General features: G+C 40.8%; 1 protein-coding gene across 1 annotated transcript in view; it reads right to left on the minus strand.

Moving 5' to 3' along the window:
• The window catches only part of mapk1 (mitogen-activated protein kinase 1), a 29,275-nt gene extending 11,917 nt beyond the window's left edge, over positions 1-17,358 (minus strand). Inside the window, exon 1 of the mRNA XM_047591783.1 lies at positions 16,986-17,358. Coding sequence (XP_047447739.1) covers positions 16,986-17,131 — 146 coding nt within the window. The 5' untranslated portion in view covers positions 17,132-17,358. The remainder of the gene's footprint in view (positions 1-16,985) is intronic.
• Between the last annotated feature and the right edge of the window lie 4,023 nt (positions 17,359-21,381).

The following is a 21,381-nucleotide window of genomic DNA, read 5'->3' on the forward strand; positions in this document are numbered from 1 at the left end:
TGTGAACAGAAACTTGAAGTTGTTTTCAAACTTTATGCCTGAAGTTTTTCACATTGACACGTGTATTCTTATTCTTACACATTCTTATTGCCTATGTTGCTCTTAGCTCTGAACACTTTGAGTGGGAGGTGCTGTAACGAGAAGCGATTTCCACCTCGGGATCAATAAACTAATTCTGATTCTGAACAAACAAACAAATCCATGACACAAAAAAAGGAACAGAAAAAAGTTGTGAAGCACAAACACGCGTCTGCACACACTCCAGCGTGAGCCTGTCACTCGCACACTTTCACTTTACCAGCGCATTTATTTTATGTGTTGGGTATTTAAGGAAGCATGAATCGCATTAGCCGCACGCTGACAATAAAGCTCCAGCTTCAGTGACTGATGCGAACTACAAGACGATTTCCATGTGGAGTTCCACCAGCAGCTAAGTGTCCGGATGAGGATCTGCAAACAGCAGCGAATGGAATTTGTGTCACTGACCTAAAAACTTAAATGTGACTGAGGTTATTCTTCAATGTCTGATTGCTATATTTGCAGGTTATCAAAAAAAAAAGGAAAGGTCAGTAGGACCAATTTCATGAGTGAAGTTATTCTTTTTTTTCCTCCTTCACTTCTTTTTGAATAATATTGTGGATGAATGTGGCATCACGCCTGCGTTGTATTAATTATAAAAGGAAGGCGGGACTAAATAAGCGTTGCTTGCTTGAAAATAATCTAATCTTTCCCTTTTTGAAACCATTTGTAATGAGCACACGATGTAAAAGCTGAGAAAAGTGAAATCTTATCTTTCCGTGCTTACCAACGCAGACAGTGAGGCGCTAAGCTCTGTGAGAAAAGTCGCTTCTTTTCTGTGGTTTTCCACTGGAAAAACTTTTGATGTGAAGTAGTAACGGCAGGAAACGGTGGGTTTGCATCAGTCGCTATCAAGGCGCAGTGATCAAACCCTTTGAGCGAAGCCAATTTAAGAACACACAAGGAGTGGAACAAAAACATCCAACTTTACATTTTTGCAAAGCAGCAGCTTAAACACTGACGTTAGGACACAAGGCTGAGTTGATAGAGCGCCCCCCGTCAGATGCAGTTATCGAACCGGTCCAGCAGGTGTGTGCCGCGATGCCCAGCTAACACGTGTTCGTGCCATGTCCCTAAATCACAAGCGTGCAACGCAAAGAGGAACAAGCGACGCAGGCTGCGTTCGCCGATAAAGACGAGCTTAACCTCAGCCTCTGCTGCTGCTGCTGCTTCTCACAGGTTTCATGACTGTGTACCACGAAGAAAAAAAAACAGCTGAGACACAAAACACCTGGCTGAACTCAAATCAGAATCGCTTCGACATTATTTTTAGACGGCGACGCGCTTTATTTTTGTGCACAACACCAAACAATCCAAAGGGTGAAATGTAAACCGGAAACCTGAATCGCTGACTACTGTGTTTGATAACGCAGCTGCTTCACAGACAAATGTGTAGAGGAACGTAAACACGTACAGATTCATTTCTTCACAAAATCTGCTTTTACACAATTTCCCTGTTTGAATCATTTATGTAAACGGGCTGAGCAGCAACTAACCTCCATCTCGCAGTAAACGCAGATAAAGAAATCACAAAATGCAGTCGTATGCCAATAGATTAGGTACAACGCTGAGAACGAATGCATTCTAGTTTGTTCTGGTTACGGTATCAAGCAGATAGTTTTCTTATTCCTTGAATTGTGTTGTACTGACGTATGTTTTCCATTATTTTGCCAAACCCCACAAACTACATCCTCCAAAAATGGTCGTTACATTGAGTTACCACGTTTCTGGCCCCGTTTCAACATAAACTGAATATAAGAGCAGCCACGAAGCTAAGATTTACGGTTCAATTAGCATGCATTTGATTTAACTAGCCCACCTTATGTTTTAGAAAGTGGGGCATTTACATTAAAACCAGATTCAGAGAAGAAGGGGGCAATAAAGCTCAGACCGTACGGCACATGCCTTCCATGTCACATACTCACAGCACGGGTCAATCCCCGCTTCGCAAAGCTGAGGCTAAAGTTAAAAGAGAGGCTTGGTTTGTTAAGTAAACAAGCGTTTGATAAACAAAAGGGGGGAAAAAGCAGATCAGTTACCAACGAGATCCAGTCAGGAAAAAAAACACAGAGTTGCCAATAGAGAGTACGAACGTAGTCGCAGAACGAAGTCTCTGTGGTTACAGCCGTCGAGCGGTAGAAAGTGAACATGGAGGTTAGCAGCATCAGTTTGAATCACAGGCTTTAACAGCATCTAAACTGTAAAATTAATAAAAAGAGCTGTTGTGTGATTGACTGAACCAACAGATTTGAAAAGCAGTCAGAGATATATTTTTACAGATATCTGCTAAAGAAAAGAGAAGTAAATGTATCGCTGCATTAAAAGAAACAACTGGAATCCAGGCACAGAAACCTGGTGTTGTGGTTCACTTTTAGTGTCAGGTAATATTCATTTATGCTGTATTTTTTGATGAAGTCAAACTGAAACTGAGGCTAAACTTTTCCAACTAAGGGGGTTAACGCTCGACATAAAGGGATGAAGAGGAACGTTCACTGTTAATTCACATTTTTGCCTGCAGCTTTTTTCCCCTCTCCTGGGACGATACTCACTATTGACTAATACGCACCAACAAGTAATAGCACGTCCACAGACTCCCAGTATCCTTCAAGACACTGGTTGCAGTTGTTTAGTTTAATAATTGAGCAGAAACAGCAAAACAAGGCGTAAATCACGATTCAAGGCGATTGAAATGAATGAGAACGCGGTCGTTTGTTTCGAGCGTGAAGAAAATCGTGACATTTTAACTCGCCGTATTAATGAGGGCTGCATTCCACGCAGGGGAGGGTCGCGCTTCACGCCGATTCACTGCTTTCTGGGGTACTTAGTGGATTTAAAGCATCATTAATACACCTGCGCTTTCACTACTGTGACAAGTCAACATGTTTTCTATTGTTCGGTCTTTAAAATCGCGGCCCCCGTCGTGATGAGACACCTCCTCCTCCACATCACCCCAGGTACAGACTTGTCCACCGTTGAATATGAGACTCGTTTCTCTGGTGTAATGGAAGCTTCACCTTCTTCATGTTCACTCAGCTGGTCTGAATTCACTTGGGTGTAAACTTAAAGCTCATATCTATAAAAACCTTATTTGTAAGTAGGTGTTGCCTTCAAGTTCTCATTCAATCGCATGCGTATTTTTAACATAATTTTAATTCGGTTCTTAACTATTAAAGCACATACTTAATTTAGAGTCTGGACTGTGTAATGCTCTGCTATCTTCAGTGAAAACGATGGTCAAACCAAGTCCCGTAGACCTAGTACCACCAGAAAAAAAAAAAAAATGCTCTGAACGACTGCAGCCAACTCATCTAAAACTGTTGCAACTTGCCACCATTCGGCCGCAGCAAAGCCAACATTGCACAACGCAGCTGTTCTTCAGAAAGACGAATTGAGTAAAACGTCCAGCGTTCACGGCTTCCTTCGTTTGCGTCCAGCCAAGTGTGCCGCTTTTATTTCCGCATACAATACAACAAACGACAGAAACGACTGAAAAAAAAAAAAAAAAAAACACCCACAATGTAGGAGAAAAAAAATAAGAAAATGAGTTGCTATAGTGATGGGGGTGTAGGGACTGAAAAGTAAACATGAATGTGCCAGCCTTCTGTGAGGGAAATATGAGTGACCTTCCTTTCCACTCGTGAGAGGAATGTGTGTGTGTGTGTGTGTGTGTGTGTGTGTGTGTGTGTGTGTGTGTGTGTGTGTGTGTGTGTGTGTGTGAAGACAGTAAATAGTTCCTTCATGTAACTGTTCCACGCCACTAGAGATCCTCCAGGGAGCTACGACACTTCATCCATCAAAAGGTCCAAAGCTTAGTTTTGGCACAGATACAATGTAAACTAGGAGTGGCAAAAATATATATATATCGATACGCCAATATATCGCGATACTTTTTCTTCCGATACGATAATAATTTTGAAAGTCTTAATTTTCATTTTTAGAGAAAAAGTCATGTTTTGGGTCGATCTTGAGCAACTTCCACTTTTTAACCTAAAATTTCACTGTGAACCATGTAGAATATTGCAATAAAAATATCACAATATCATAATATCACAATAGCGTATTGTGTCGTGACTTAAGTATCGTGATTAAGTGTAATTCTTCTCCAAAAACACGACATAAATGAAGTTAAAGGGGTTATTATTCACACTTTTGTTGATATACGTGATAATATCATTAACGTAACATTATTTTTCAAGAAGTGAAAATCTGATATCGTGACAGTTCTAGTGCAACAGAACAACAGAAGATCAAAGATAGGTACGTCTAGTTTGGCGACTGTTTGATGTGTGTATATTTGATCGTTAACAGTGTGGTAATTCTTTTATAACTGGAGACAGAATAACACAGATGCTTCGTAAAAAAAAACAAAAAAAACATATACACTGCTGTGCACAAGCATCTCAAGAAAAACAAACAAAAAACTAAATATAACGGATATAATGGGTAATGGTAGATGTCTTCACAAAACAATCAATTTACTCAGTAATAAAAACATTGAAAATAAACAAAAGAAATAGATTAATAGTGTCCATTTTTAGTGCACGCGGTTGTGAGAGCAGTGTTAGTCCATAGCACATTTCACCATGTTTACTGAGGCAAGCCCTTCAGTTCCTCGTCAGTTTGCACAGGCACGCAGCAGCAGCAGAAGGGACTTTAGAGGAAGTGCAAAGTACACCGTGTAGTTTCAATACGGTTGTCTCGGGGAGTCTTGAGCCGCTCAGATTTATCTTCATCGTCTTTTAAACTGATAATTACACCGTCGAGTTTGTTTTGGATTTCTTCTCATTTCCAACGTATGATGGGGGATGTGGAGCGGACCCTGATTAACGCTTTTAAAGCCATCCGACTGTGGCACCTGTCTCGCTCAATTAATTCTCTGCCGTTAACGTGAGACCGTGGGACTGGCTCACGTTTCGTGCACCGACAACCGTCCGAAGGCAGATCTGTGTTACGACCCTTGTACTGGCTGCGTAAGTGTCTGTGGCCTGGACAAAGGGCTTTGCTGAAGAGGCAGAAACTCACCATGTCTCACCTGTCGTCTTTTAGTTTTACTAAAATAAACCCTTATTTCTGCAACTCTGTCGTGTGTCTTTACGTTGCAGCTCTCTGACTAATCAATATCCACTTTATAACTTGTGAATATTTTCTGTACAGGTTGAACTCTGTAAAAATGTGGCGTGGTATGAAAACACGTAGCCGTCTTCTGATGCTCGATCACTGCAGTAATGAGAGTCACATATTTAAAAGCAGCCGTTATAAATTAAAAGCGTCCTCACTAACTACACCGCGTTGCTTCTCTTAATAAAGATGCTCTGAGAGGACGATAAGAGGCGTGCGGTCGTCCCTCGCCGTACACTCTGAAGGGGATCTTCCGACGTGCCTTTCCTGTTTCTTCTGTAATCTGCAGTGCCTTCTGAGCATGCTCCGTTTTAAGGAAGGTGCGCTGCGTGCATGCCTGTGTGCATGCGTGTACGGTGGGGGTCCGTTTCCACGGCGACGCAAATACAAGGCTTTTCACTGCAGCTGCCGGGTTATGCAACAGGACTGTAACCATGACGATGTCCAAGGGGGTAGGGTTGGAAGGAAGAAGGGGGGAAAAAAAAAAAAAAAAAGCCGAGCGCAGATATGAACCTCCAAGCACGGAGAAGACAAACATCACAGGAGTCAAAGGCTTTAAAGGCAGAGAGAGGCACGGCCTCACGCTGCAGGGACGGGCTTCAAACACTCGCACAATGTGTTGCATTAAGGAGTGGTACTGTAGCATTAGTTGATCTTTGGCATTTACACTAATGATCCACATTCACTAATCTGGAGCAAGTCACACTCACGCTGCATGATGCAAATTAAATCTAATGCCAACAAACAGGATTTTTATGTACTTACATGGTATCAGATTATGGTATATCAATAATATACTTAAAATGATTACTTTGGTTGGAAGGTACGTTTGCGTAATCCCAGACTAATGATATTTTAACATGAACCGGTTTCTAATTTCCACTTTTGAATTGCATGAGCCCGTATTTTATTGGTCCTCACGCCAATTTACATTTGTACTTCTGCAGCGATCAATGAAGTCGAGCCCTCGTCTGAGTAGCCGACAGTAGTTTCACCACAACCACATCACATCCTTCTTACTCTTGTTTATAATACGAAAAGACAAACAGAAAGACATGCATCTCTCTCTTTTTTTCGCTCATTAACCATATAACACCGGTCACAATTTTGTCCATCTGCCTCTTTGCATAACAAAATAGACTTCCTGTTTCTGTGCAACTAACCACAGCAACCGGTTTATAGCAACGTGGCTATAAGATGTTTGCAAGATAGACGCTTCCATTCAAGCTTTTCACGGCCGTATGGTAAAACGAGCTCTGCGCGATCACCTACTATAACTCCATAACTCGTGCAAAACGACACGCTTTAGATCATCAGCGCAAATAATAACAAGGCAAAATAAAAAACGTTTTTTTGCTAAAGAAAGTGCTGAATTCATCAGACATAAGCTTTTAATCTACATATAACATGTAAAAAAACAACTGTGAGAAAGCAACAGTGGAAGAAGCGTTCCTCTCCTCACACCGTGCACATAGTGGACACTGAGATTTGCCATTAATGTATATGAAGAGTAAAGCTCGTCGCTGTGGTGTGCAGTGTGTTGTTACAGGTCAGGGTCCAGCTTTACGTTTCCTAGTTAATCCTTACAGACACGAACCACACCTGTAATAAAAACTACCTCCTCTTTAGGTATCATAAAAAAACAAAGTTAAAGCGCTTTTATGATATAAATTATTAACCATCAAGAAAAAATAAAAACAAAACAGAAGCGCTTTTATTTTCACATAAAGTCTTGGATATATTTAATAGACATACCTGAACTGCTACTGGCGTTTATGAATATGATTTTCTGGGTCAGCCTCATGGACAACACCAAACCCATATCCAAGAACTACTGACGATAAAGGCCATTTCCTCACAACTCTACGTGTGTCAACAACCAGGTGGTATAGAGCTTTTATCGTCTGTGTGAAACTGGAAGAGCTGCTATTAGCTGGAGTCTGGGAAGAGCCACAAGATGACAAACTGTGCTGGTTTCTTTTACTTTTGTCACGTCCATTTCTCTATAATATACAACACTAGAAACACAACATGCTCATGTACCTTAACCTCTTATCAATCCAGCCTCTCGGCAAAAACACGCCTATTTAGGACATAGGCAAAGTAAACTGGATGCTTTTCATGAACATTTTGGAGCTCATGCATATGGTCTCGGTCTATTATGAAAGACAAGACTCTGAAGTTTCTATCACAAATGTCAGTAAGTCACCAAGATGGCACAGTTGTTGGTTGAATCCTATAATGACTCTTATCAAGCATATTGCATCATGCAGCGTTTGCTCAAACACAACTCGTTTGCAGAGCTCTGATTGGTTCAGAAAGTTACTGCTGTCCCACATACGACCCAGAGGAGTGTTGACCAACAAAACTAGATCCTGATACTGGAAGAAGGTCAAGTGACGTCTTAATGCGTCACATACACAAGATATGCACTGATCAGGCATAACATTACGACCACCTGCCTAATATTGTGTCCATTGTGCCTCTAAAACAGTTGTGACTTTGAGTCCTGCAGGTTGAGGGGGGGGGCCTCAGACACTGCTGCCATCAAAGAGTGTCATTGCTATGGATTGAGGGTGTCTGGTCTGGTCTGGGTGGGAGCTACATGTCTAAGTAACATCCACATGAATGAATTCCAGGTCCAAAAGCTTCCCAGCAGAACACTGAACACCTACTTCAATTGCAGACATCCAAGCTACTGTGTAAATCCCAGTTTGCCATGATTATTGTTAAAATATTCAAATATTGGGAATAAAAACCAACAAACAAATCACCTTTTTCATCATTTCTACACTGACCCACATGAGATACCAGAACTTTAACAACAGGAAAGTTTATTTCCAAATAATGATGATGGCGATTTCTCTAAAAGTTATTGTATGTTTTATCATTCTCCTCTTTAAAGCTGGAGCCTTTGTGTTATTCCAGCAGCAGCTGAATTACACAACAGGCTTCGCAGAATCTACACACAATCCACAAAAACTACATTAAAAGCTCGTTCAGTCTAAATGCATTTGTGCTCTTGACTTGTTTCTTCCCTTTCAGATTAGAACTTTTTATCACGTCTGTTTGCATGACATCTGATTAAATGTATGCAGCTCATTTAACTTGGCGACTGAATCACATGTAGGATGTGAAGAACCCCGCCAAAATAAACAACATTTAGAAGGATAAATTCCTCCTGCGGCCGTTTCTAGTGGACCCTCCAACGTCCCACAAATGTAAAATACGGTAAAATCTAGGATGAGCACAGCATTTCTCTTTCTACGAGCAGGTCACTGCACCCACATGTAACTGCTGCCTGGAACCCTCTGATCCCAGGTGCTGACTTTACACTTGAACCTTGTTATCTCCGTTATCAGCGAGGTTGTAGATTCCACTGCTGGCTGAGGTCCCATTCAGACCTTGCATTAACTTTGGTCCCGGAGCGAAAGGATGTCAAACGGCCGCCTGAAAGCGCAGCAAACCACTTGTGAAGGTGGTCTGGGGCGCATCTGACCACATTTCCTCGACAGTGTGAGCACAAAGCGCGTCCTGGGTCTCATTCGAGTAGAAAAAAAAAAAAACAGGCAACGGATATTAAAAATAACACGTGGCACCACAGAACCAGAGCTTCTCGACTAAGGCCAAAATGATAATCACAGTTATTCTGATCAATATTTGAATCACGATTATTCCGTCATGTTAAGGAAAACATCTGTATTTTTGTTGCCCTACTTATAAATAAACAATATGTGAACAGTTTTCAGTGCAAAATTAAACTTTAAACAAGAATAAATGCTCAATAATATAAAAAGCAAATTAAAATTTTACCAAGGGCTAACAGAGTAAACATGCTATTACAGAGTGCAATCACAAAGTGCAACTCAATGGAAACGGTTATACAGAAAAGGTACAAACAGGCAGGTTTTGGGCAAGAAACACCAGCATATCTACATTTTCGTGGTGCTAGCTTCCTGTCACGACTTAATAACTCGCTCTCATCAGTCCACCGGGTGACTTGAGGCTAACGCCAAAGTGCTTGATTAGATATATAGTAGAGCTGCATTTTAAATGTAAATTTGTGCCAACAAGCCAAAATCATGATCACGATTAAAATTCAATTACTTAAGCAGCTCTAGTGTCTAGTTATAATCTGAGCTTTGTGTTTAAATAACTAACGTCTGGGAGGAGATAATAAATAAATGAATTATTTAATAAGTAATAACTTAATGCAGAGGTGAATATGGATCATTTTCCCCGTGTATTGACACATACAGCGGTAGAGATTCATTAGCGACAGCATCCGTAAATGATATTCTACTGATCCACTGACAAAATCTGTGTTTATTTGCATGGAGAACGCAAAGCTGAGACGTGTTCTTCGAGTGCTGGCTCGGGACACCGTGGAGACGCATTTTAAAGGCCAGTGTGAACACGGGTACTTAAAGGTGGCCACTCGCATTCGAGATGGCCCAGGTTGGATGTTAATGCAAGGTCTGAACAGAGCCTGTGTCACTAAATGGTGTCGTTTTGCATAGATTAAAATTCGGCCAATTAAATGAAGCACTCTCTAGTTTCCCTGAATGGGGATAACCAATTAATACAAGAGCCCAAAAGGACCGTTTTTATAGGAAATTGTTGAACAAAGTAAAAATGCAAATTAATTCGTCGGCCACATTTTAAAAAAAAAGATCAGAGTCAAGCTGCTACTCCCAAACGCATGTTTTGTAGGGTTATGGTAGTTTACAAAAAGCCAAATATTGACATAAACATCTACATTATGACAATTTGCAAGATAGTCAGGAGAACAAATACACTTTCAACTTGTTTTGTTAAGTCACACTCATGATTTGTAACTTCTGCTCATGATGCAGACCAGATGGAACGACAGGGCCATTGACTAGATGCAGACGACGAACAAGCATCGGCATCTTTCATTTCCCGTCCGCATCGAACCGGGAGTCACTGCGTTCGTCTCGGCAGGCGCGACCACCACGAATCACACAAATCACACAAATCACGTCTCCTTCTGAATCCACAACAGTGTTTCGGAGCGTCAAGGCTCCCGTTCTCTTCCCCTCACCGCCTCCCGTTGGCTGTGGAGTGGTGGTACTGATGTCAGAGGCAGAGGGGTTGCCATGGAGACGGGCGCCACAGTGGCATTTCGAGAGGACGGCTCACGGCAGAGTGGAGCAGCGGCGCAGCAGCGGCGGCGGCTACGATTCAGGCAGGTCAGGGACTCGAGATCAAGACTAGAGGGAATCCGAACCACCGCCGGGACGATAAACACGTTTAATTTGGGATGAAATGTTTACCTGACAGAAACCGTCGCTGCCTAATGGTGCTTACGCCGTTTTGAAAAGAAGCTTTTATTCCTCAAGTTGATATAATAAAATGAAAACGTAACAAGGTTATCTGAATCATATTCATCACTATAAAGTCCAGTAAAAAGCTCATTTCTTACATCATTTTTACAATAACATACTTATTTAGATTAGGCCTCAAAGAATTTGGCAATTATACAATTATATGAATGCAGTTAGTCAAGGATGAATGTTATACCTTCACTGTTAGAGCTTCTCCAATGGGATTATCGTCGACCTTTCTTTGAGGTTTTTAACCGTTTGTTTCACCTTGGCTGTTACGGTCATTTGATATAACTTTACACTGTTTTTAAAGATTCCCATAAAAACAGAACAGAGTGCATGCAAGATAAAACCCTAAAGATCTGCCCATGACAACACTTTAGGATTTAGTCCCAAGAACCTGCACCAGATGGATTTTCCTTTCAATTTGCATAAACTAAAAGAAGATTTAGAAATTGTCAATCTTATGTATGTAGTATAATATGTATAGTAAAAAAAGTATCTCATTATAATGGCGGGTAACAAGGTTTTCACAAAAAGACGCTTATTTAATTTCCCATTACACTTTTTCACAAAATAAAAGAATTTATTTCCGAAATTTTGATATTCTTTGTACGCGTTTCCACTGAAAGGGGTTTTTGTGTCAGATTCGAGGGCTTGTTGAAGTACGGTCAAACTTCGGATGAGTCAAACAACTCAAGTAGACACTTTTGAGGTTCACTTCCATCCATGCAGACGAAAAACTGACGTCACGTGTTGCGTCGGCACGGCCACAGGGCGATAATCAAAACTTCAGTGGCACTGACCGAACTGCTTTTCGGCCTGTATGTTACCGTCTGTGTCAGCCATGGAGTCGTTATGGTAACGGAGTATCGGTACCCGTCCCTACTCATGACAGCGGAAAAGTGTTGGCCTCAGATATTTAAGAGGTTCCAGTCCCAGACTTATTTTTGCGATATTTGGGTTTTATGCATTTCTAGGGGTAATGGAAACGCACCAAACGAAGCATCCAGTGTTTGTCGGCATCTTAAACCTGAGATGGGGGCAAACCATTTTTAACTACTGCTCTCATTTTAGGTGTTGATTTTATCGACTTTTGTTTGCACTTCACACAGCGCGGCAGTCTGCTCCGCGTCTGTCCCGTTCCACGTCTCCAAATTGATTGGACAACATTTTCCGGGATCCGCATCAGCTCCTGCCTCCATTACTCGAGTGTGTTTGATGAGCGAAGCTCACGCTCGCGTGCATCTTCATGGAAATTCCCGTCATACTTCCCTGAAACTTATTACCCCATTTTCCACTGTTTAGTTTCTTCCAATCTGGACGGGACAAAAGGTGGAATCTGACCAACTACAACCCATCTATTTAGATGTAAAAAACCTTTTATAAACACGAGCCACTTCACCAGCATTCCCCCATGATCTAAGTGTTCATGTGGGCGGCTGAAAAGGCAGAGTATGCCGTGGCAGATCCTGAATATCATCCCAGAGGGTGAAACAATATTCTTGTGATTGTGTAAGCGTACAGCGTGATGGCAGCGAACCGAGGCTCATGTTAAGAGCCTCGGTTTCGCTGCCATCCTGCGCGGCGTCACCCACTGGAAAGCCCTGACGTGAGCAGCCTCGCCATCGACAAGAGGCTATTGAAGACAAAAATAGGCCTACTTTGAAAACGACACAGACGTATCTCGCAGTCGACAAGAAAGCAAATTCTGTTTAAAAAAAAATAAAAAATAGATGAATTAAAAATAGACAGCTTCAATAAACAAACACATAACGCTTCAGTTTCTGGGAAAAAGACAAATAAAAAACAAAAAGTTTGTAAGGAATTACACCAAGAGCCAAAAGCTTGTGTAACAGTGACCCACCCCCCCCCCAAAAAAAGAGCAGGAGCTGTGATAATTACCTCATTAAAAAGTGACTGGTGAATTATCAAATTTAGAAAGACTGCTAAGACAAAACAGTTGTAGAGCAAATTGTTGGTGGCAGATTACTGCCAAAAAAAAAAAAAAAAAAAACATGAGCCCAAGTTTCTGCAAGGCTTAAATATCTACTCCTTAAATATCCGTCTCATACCAGTTACACAAACTTACAAGTTAGTAAGTTACACAAACTCTTTAGGACGACACACGATGCTGCTGTCATGGAAACCATACACAGCATCTCTGCTCAAGGATTCAATTTGGATTTTTAGGATTTGTAAGTTAAGTTTGCATCCTTTTGCGAGGTGATTCTCAAAAGCATAGGTGTCTAAAAATGACATGTACATTACTTACAATATGTGACTCTTGTTATATTGAAATGGGCAGAAGTAAAAATCCACCGTTTCTCTTTGGATCCTACTCGATTTTAGGACTTAAGGCCAGTCTTTCCACTTGCACTAAAATGCTAAATTGATAATTGGGAGCTATGTGCATCAGCTCCCCTGCAAGTTCCAGTGCAAAAACAAACAGTTTTTAGTCATTTATATAATATATTTTTATTTGTACATCGCTTATAAGTACTCAGCGACAGGTATTTGCAAAATGTACTTCTGTGAAATGTGCTTTAACAGGGGATGCATATGACAAATGTATATAAAATAGAGTGCAGTCAGCTTCCCTGAGTCATAACGCTTGCTGGATGCAGCCCAAGAGAAGGCATTTACACGATGGTGAGCCCTGTATATAGAAGTGTAGGCTGACAAAGAATGTACTCATGGGATTTTATAAATAGTCAAGATGCAAACCAGGTGATGTCTGCAAAGCACACGCTGCACCACTTTCTCTGGCTGGCGTGCATCAAACACACATGACCCAGTGACTGAGAACCACAGGCCTCAAAAAGACCACTGCATGAGCAGGAGGCTACGGCAGACACATCGCTCCCCTACAGCAGCACTGATACAGAAACTACAGCGGAGCGTGTGCAGGAAGGGCTGGGTGGTATGACCAGAAATGTATATCACGGTATAGATTTTTTTTTTCATTTTAATCACGTGAGCCTTTTTTTACTGACTGAGAGAGGAATTAATGCGGTAGATTGACTAAGGATGGACTGTTTTACTGTGGTGATGAGTAAATGTTGTAGAATAGTCTCATACTAGTAGTAAAACAGCAGGTTTGCATGGCCCTGTGTTAGCACTGATGTGGAAATCTAAACACATTTACAGCTCAGAGATAAGAAAAAACGACTTAAATGTTTTCAAGATGAAATGTAGAAATGGTTTCATTTATTTCCACATATTTAAACACATTTAAACTGCTACGTCTGTAATGTCAATAGCGGCGCAAACGGCTACCGTAATAACCGTAGTGTGCGTGCAACATTTTTTTCTCTCCAGGTCAGGGGACAGGTCATCCAAAACGGGGACTGTCCCCAGAAATCAGGGACGCCTGGTCACCTCTCCATCTTCACCGCGCCTCACAGTGCCTCGGCCGCACCGTGTGTGTTTAGAGGCGCTACGCTGAAAATAGTCCGGCCTGAAACAGCGTCTCGCGGTGCAGCGTTCCCAATGTTGTGTAATCAAATACAGCAGTATGCTGGTGTAGTAAAAATTCATATCATAACGAAAGAAAATACCACCCAGCCCTAAGTACAAGTATGCCTGCGTACGGACACATTTACATATTAGTCGATATCATTACGCTTCCATATTTCTGTATTATTTTATGTATTGTTTAGCTGTTTCATCTGCTGCCTTAGCTTTCTCATAGGGTTACGTAATTGTATACGCAAGTTTTTCATGTACCAAGCCTCTCAATAACACAAAAACTAAAACTTAAATCCAAAATAAATAAATAAATAAAGATTTATAAAAAATAAAAGATGAACATGAGTGAATTTTGTGGAAACCTGAATTTAAAAAGATGTTTTTCCTGCCAGTATCATGTGTCACTGAATTCATTATAAAGATGGTAGGAATAAAAGTAAAATAAACACATTTGATGAACAGGTATTTTGTGTAAAGTGTCACTGCCAGGTCTGAGATTTTGGCCTTAATGGGACTCAAAACAAACGCAACTCAAGTCCCTGTAGCCTCAACCTCAACCTTAAAGGACCTGTCGCTGTAACTACGATATATAGATATACTTGAATATACAATCTCAGTATATCTCAGTATATCTCAGTATAATATCAAACTGAGCGTCACGAAATCATATTAGCTCAAGTTTTAGTTGTGATCTTCGATAGATTTCAAAGCTGAAAGAAACTTATCACAATATGCTGGTGAGAAGTATTTCAGTTTCAAACACCATCTGTGCTAATACTACGTGCAGCACCACACAACAATCACTTCATCTAGAGAACAAGATGAGCAAAATAAAAAAAAAAAAATAAAAAAAGAAAGGCAAACGTCAAAGCAGCAACAGAAATGACTGAGTAGTCATCGAGAGAACAGGCAGCAGATCTGACCGAAACTGAAAGTCCATTAAAGGAAATCTTTTCAAAGATAAAACGGTGCCACCCACAAACTTTTGACAGACAGGTGATATCTGCAGAAAGGTTAGACGAACATGATCTGTCCCAGCTTCCTATGAGCTTTAACTCAAGATGACGAGCGACACGCAGACTGTTGCTCTTTGCAGTTTCAGGAAGGATACGTGTTCCGACAAAAAGTCCTCAGGTGTGCCCTAAAAAAAAAAAAAAACACACACTCCACTGGTGGCTGTCAGTATTTTCTAAATGAGGGTCTGGAGTTCTGGCTCCAAGTCATACATATTTCCATAAAAATTCAACTACTTGGAAGCCTTGAATTTCATTTTTATTCATTAGTCGAGCACGACAGCTCAAAAATACTTCAGCATGTACATTCCCATCAACGTTTTCCCCTTAATCTTGTAACCGCAACAGAATAAAAGGCACTGAATTATTAATTAGAACAAAATCATTTTTGACTAGGAGTACTAATACGTGGTTTCTGTATTTATTTGTCTATATAGCACATAAATCGACAATCGGCTTCACCCAATGCAAAACTCTTGCAGATAACGTTGAATAACCTTTATTTAAAAACCAGAATGCGATGACATGTCTTCGTATGACACATCTTCTCTGGGTCAAACGTCAGACATTAACGCTGCTACGCTCGAAAGAGTGAAAAATAAATAAATATATGACTTAATAATTTACATAATAATAATTTTCCAAATTAGCATTCACATTAAGAAAACGCAGCCAACAACCAGTTTAAACACTCACTCCAAAACATACTTCTAAGTCACAGGGGCTTTTTTTTCCTGTGATTTGCATTTTGGTCCGCTTGCCTCAGTCTTTAGCGCGCATTAGTCATCTTTGGAAAACTGTGCAACCATCAACTGTGTACTTTGACGAGTTTTCCAGCCTGCAGACGCTAAACAACCTGCTGTGCCTCTACGGTGAAGAGAAGCGGTGCATCAAATCGTGTTTCTGAGAAAACTCGGCTCCTCTCCACACAAGACGAAGGAACTACACTGCTGCTGCTGCTGCTGGTTGACACAAGGACGTTATATTATGTAATACAGTACAGTGTTCGTATTTAAGGTCAAATACAGTACCAGGAGCTAATGGCACTATGCTTCTGCGAAGGGTGGGCAAGTAGGATTTGATTAAAAGCCATCCGAAAGACGGTTCAAACCAAAATTAACCTTGAATCTGATCATAAGAACGCAAGCGACAAAGAGCAGCCAGTGGAGTAGTAACAGCACAAATACAAGTCGATGAACAAATTCTGTCTCTTCCCCATAAATACCTTCATGTAGCGCAAACAAGTGGCCAGAGAAAACCTCCCGAGACACCATCACAATGCGTTTTCAGGCATGTTAGGCAAATGTAACCACAGAAAGCCAAACATAGTGCACAGCCGGCATGAGTGCACGTCCATGGAAATCTTATGGTGTCGATATGATGTAGGAAAAATAATAAAAGAGAGAGAGAGAGAGAGAGGGAGACGTGATAAAGCGTTCACAATCAACAACAGTGAACCAGAAGCCAGATAGATAGATAGATAGATAGATAGATAAAACATGCAAACACACAGCGGCGTCCGTGTTATGGTCATCCACATTTTTAATGCATCGAAGCCCGAGTAGAGAAATCAATAATTATATTAAAAACAAAAAGCTTAGATATGCTATGTAGAAACAGGATTGAAACACAAAGTAGCCAACACCAAATGGACTTCCAGGCCAGCAGCATGAGTTGTGCTATTCAGCCGTGATTGAATTTTTTTTTTTTTTTTTTTTTTTTTTTTTCCTTCTCTGGTTTCTTTCTGGGGCTTGACACTGTTGCTCGCGACATGTAGTTACTTCGAAACGGAAATTAAGGAGGTGGGAGTTTGGCAACACACACACATATATATTCATACATACGAATATATAGATACATATATATATGTATATATTTATATGCAAAGGAGAAAAGCCAAAAAAAAAAAGAAAGAAAAAAGAGAGAGGGAGAGACAGACAGTTCGGGTGTAACTTACCACACCATCCCGTAGGCGCCCTCCCCGATGTAGGAGAGATTGCTGTACCGAGGCCCGACGTCGAAGGCCTGCCCGCGGACAAGCTCGGTTCCCGGCCCGGGGCTGGGGCCGCAGCCAGCAGGGGCAGACACCGCAGCTGTCGCCATTATGAAGACTGGCTTCTTTTCTTTTCTTTTCTTTTCTTTCTTTCTGTCTTGCTTTCTTTCCTTTTCTTAAACAAAGGCTGTTTGGGGGGGGAAAAGAAAAAAGAAAAAAGACCCCAGCAGCAACTGCGATTAGAAATGTATATGTGTAAAGTGTGCGCGTTTCTATCCGTCGCCGCTGTGACTGCTGCACCGGAGGCCTTCGCTACGTGTGGAGGGAGGAGCAGGGACTGGAGCGGAGAAGGAGGATGCTGCTGCAGGAAATAGCGGAGGCGATCACGTGGTGCCATGTTTTGCCTCTTTTTCCTCTCATTTTTCTTCAATTTAATATTTTTACTTGTTTTTGCTTTATCCTCAATCGTTTTTTTTTTTATTTTATTTATTTTTTTAATAATCTGTGGTTTTCTGGGGGGATTATCTATTGATAAGATAAAGAAACTGATTCGAAAGGTTGGACATGTGATAAAATGTCCAAATTGAATTGGGCCAAATATTAAAATCGAGAATTGTTGCTTAGCCAGATTTGTTAGGCACCTACTGAACAGCTGGTCATAGCAAATTATAAACCAATACAGATTAATATTAAATTAAATTAAATTAAATTAAATTAAATTAAGCACATAGGTGGTTTGAGTATTTAATTGTGTGTCATAAATTAACAATAATGAACATTTTCTGTGGCTCATATAACTGCTCATTGTCACCCAAAACACTCTGGGGGCCCCGGGCAAGAGGCACCTTAGACTTTGGTCTTAGTCCTTGTGTATTTCCTTTTAAAACTGCTGCTTGTGATCCTTGGCTTGAGCAAATGCAACCACTATGTCTTCCATGAGACCTTCGAACAACGTTAGCTGTTGTCATTTATTGAACAATAAACTTTTCTGATGCTTGGCGCGACTGGGACAAAGTGACATGTGGCAATAACGTCTTTTAATGTAACGCACATTCATACTTACCATTATCTTGCGGCAGCAGCAGCAAGCCAGCTAGTAGAGAGAAATGTAGTCTAGTAAGCAACTAGCAATAGCAAAGTTTAAACCAGTACGGATAGATATTAATAGAAATATGCAATTAAGGTAAATTAAGATGGTAAAATAAGTATTTGTTTGGTTGGAGTGTGGTCACATTCCCATCATTTCTTACCTACTGCTGGCGGCTAGGCTAATTAGCCTGCTTTTTCTAGTGATGTACTTCTGTAGCTAGGCTAATTAGCTGTTGTCGGGTAGTGTTTTAATTTCTGATTCTAGCAGAAGAGAGCGGTGTTGGTTGAAGGGTAGTCACATGTCCCACCACCTCTCATTACCTCCTGCTGTGGACTAGGCTACGTAGCTGGTGTCTGGTTGTATCTTATTTCTGATATTGGCAGAAGGAAGAGATGTTTGGTTGGAGTGTGGTCACATTCCCATCATTTCTTACCTGCTGCTGGTGGCTAGGCTAGTTAGCAGCTGACCACTGGTCTGCTGGCGGGTTCTCCAGTTGGACTGAGCTTCTAAAGGAGTTTTGCCTCAGATCGTGGCACAAGGGACCGTAACATCTCGTCCTGTGTGTTAATGTATGTGTCAGACTGTTACTCAGCTACAGGGGGTTCATTCCTGGGCTGAAACACTCTGCATCAGTTCAGTTCAATCCACTTCAGTTCAGTTTACAGGCTGGGCCATTTGGGGACTGGTTCTGGCCACTAATTGAATAGCCATGCTGCAGGGAGCTGTCTCAGTCAGCGAGGGACAACAGGACACTGGATAACCTGATCACGGACAGTCCATCCACTACATCCAACATTAGAAGAGCAGCGGAGCTCATTCTCCAGCAGACTCCCAGAACGTCTTTTATTCCTGACTTTATCCAGCTTTTGTAGCAACTAAGCTACTATGACCAAGCAATTACCTGTAGGTCATCACAGAGATTTACATACAGTTCCCACGTTACAAAATAGATAGATAGACCGATGTAAACTTAAGAGGTTGTAGCTCATATATGCATGCATTTAGCAGCAGCTCCTTGGCCTTTAACCTGCAACCTGCAGGCTGGGGAAGGGGGTTCTGGACCACGTTTCTGAGGGCCAGGAACTCCTGCCTGGTGCAGTTTTCCATCCAGGTGGTGAAGCTCCCACAACAGATGCTCTCTATGGAGCACCTTGAGTGGAAGCTTAAGGTCTCTGGAGCATCTGAGGAGGTGGGGACGCTGCCTGGCTTTCTGCAACAGAGCCACTGGTAATAAATGAACGTAAGTCCCTTTGCTGTTTCCTGCTGAAGTGCACGATCAGTTATTTTGTTTTGCAGTAGCTAGCAAAACAAAACAAAAAAGCAACTAGTAAAACTGAGGGCTGAGGTGATAATGAGGCTGAATATACACAATGACATTCATGAATATAAAAACAAACGTCAATGGAGCTGCACCAAGTACTGCACAAAATCTGACCTGGTAACGTTTCCAGTAATGAGCCCTGAGCTGTAGCAAATAAAACATCACCAAGACTTCTAGGATTAGATCTGGAAGGAACCTGGACATTTTTCACTCGTGTTTTTATTACATGCAACTTTGAGGCCTGTAATTTTTTTTTATTCACACGATATAACTTGTCCAAACTTCAACCACAAACGGTTGCTCCAGACGAGATTTCTCCTTTATTTCTGGATTTTAATGAGCAGTTTGAGCATTGGCTCATCTAACTACGGCACATATCTGAACTCTAAACGCCCCAATCGGTCTAGAAGGGAAGATTTTTAATGTTTGTGCTGAAAAAGAAAAGTGAGATTTGTAGAGTTTGCTCAGAAGGGCACCTTAAGTGGAGCAATATGAAGTCTAGTTGCAAAGGTAAATTAAATATTTATGTTGTCGTGGACTAATAAAGGAAGCGTGCAATATAAAGTAATTCGTTGAGAAGGAGGTGGCAACAAATACATTTCCTTTTTTCTTTTTTATTTACTTAAGTTGGTCAACAGGAAGACTATAACAGTTTTAAGGGCCATGTCACACTACTCTTGCTTTTTTCAGTTACAGTGACACATTTACTAACATATTCACACAATCACAGATGAGTATCAGGCACTGAGAGTGATTCAGGATGGGGTCCAGTGTGGACCGCAAACCCCCTGGTTGATGAACTACTCGATAAGTCACAGCGGCCAAGAGTGGGAGTGAATGTCAGATTTGCATCCACACCAAAAGCCGTTCTTGTGGCCACCATAATAAAGCTGTGTTACGGTTACAGGATGCTCGTGTTCTGAAACAGATGTTCTGCCCAGACCTTCTCTTTCCTATGCAGACACCTCACGAAACTCTACCAACTCCCTCAAAGCTTCTATGATGATGAAACCTTTGCAATAGTTTATTAAACCATCAGCAACAAGTGTCAACCAGTAGAATTAACCCAGAATAGGGGTTAATTATAATTATGATCTTTTTGGTTAAAATAACAGAACAAGTAGTTGCTCCAATATTTATCCAGGAGCTGTTTTGTTTTTGTTTTTGTTTTTTTATGAAAGAGGGACATCTGGAGGTATACGGCAGTAGTGACATTCAAGTTTACATTTCAAGCCTACAGTATTATATTTTATTTTATTTTATTTTCTCAGTTATACATGCTATCTGTAATTGTTTTTGTTTTTTTTGTTTTTTTTACTGTTTTTTTACCACTGGCTGCAGGTACAAAATACATAATTCCCTTCCACCCACCTTTCTCTCATACGTGTTTCCCTACAGGAGCTGACTTGTGAATTTTTCCATTTTTAATTTTTATTATTATTTTTAAAAAAAATATTTATGGTTTCTATCTGGTTTATGTTGTGACATCTGATTGTGAATATGTGTTTTTCATATTAAAATATGCGCTATGGAAGATGAGATGAGATTGAATCTGATCAGTTTCTGGGACAACAAATGAAAATTAGCTTCTGAGGCTGGCTTTGTTACATTTACCGTTGCATTAACTGTTGTTGAACCAAAGTCTATCAGTGTAAGTGTTTACTATAATGTTAGAAATGTTAGAAAACCCTGCAAAATCTGGTGAAACTGAGATTCTAATATGGCAATTCAGTTTGCTGAGAAAAATTAATTTGGCTACAATGCGCTGATGCATGCATGTCACAAAAATATTCATCCTACAGATACACATGTTATGTAATATAATAATTAATAAATTATTGATTCGATTATCAAGTCATTTACCAGATGTATAATGAGGAGAAACAGAGGTAAGGAAGGAGAAGATGGTGAAAAACAGAAGAAGGCGAAGCAAAGACAGGTGAGGGAGG

The sequence above is a fragment of the Mugil cephalus genome, chromosome 8 (assembly GCF_022458985.1).
Source record: "Mugil cephalus isolate CIBA_MC_2020 chromosome 8, CIBA_Mcephalus_1.1, whole genome shotgun sequence".
NCBI lineage: Eukaryota > Metazoa > Chordata > Actinopteri > Mugiliformes > Mugilidae > Mugil > Mugil cephalus.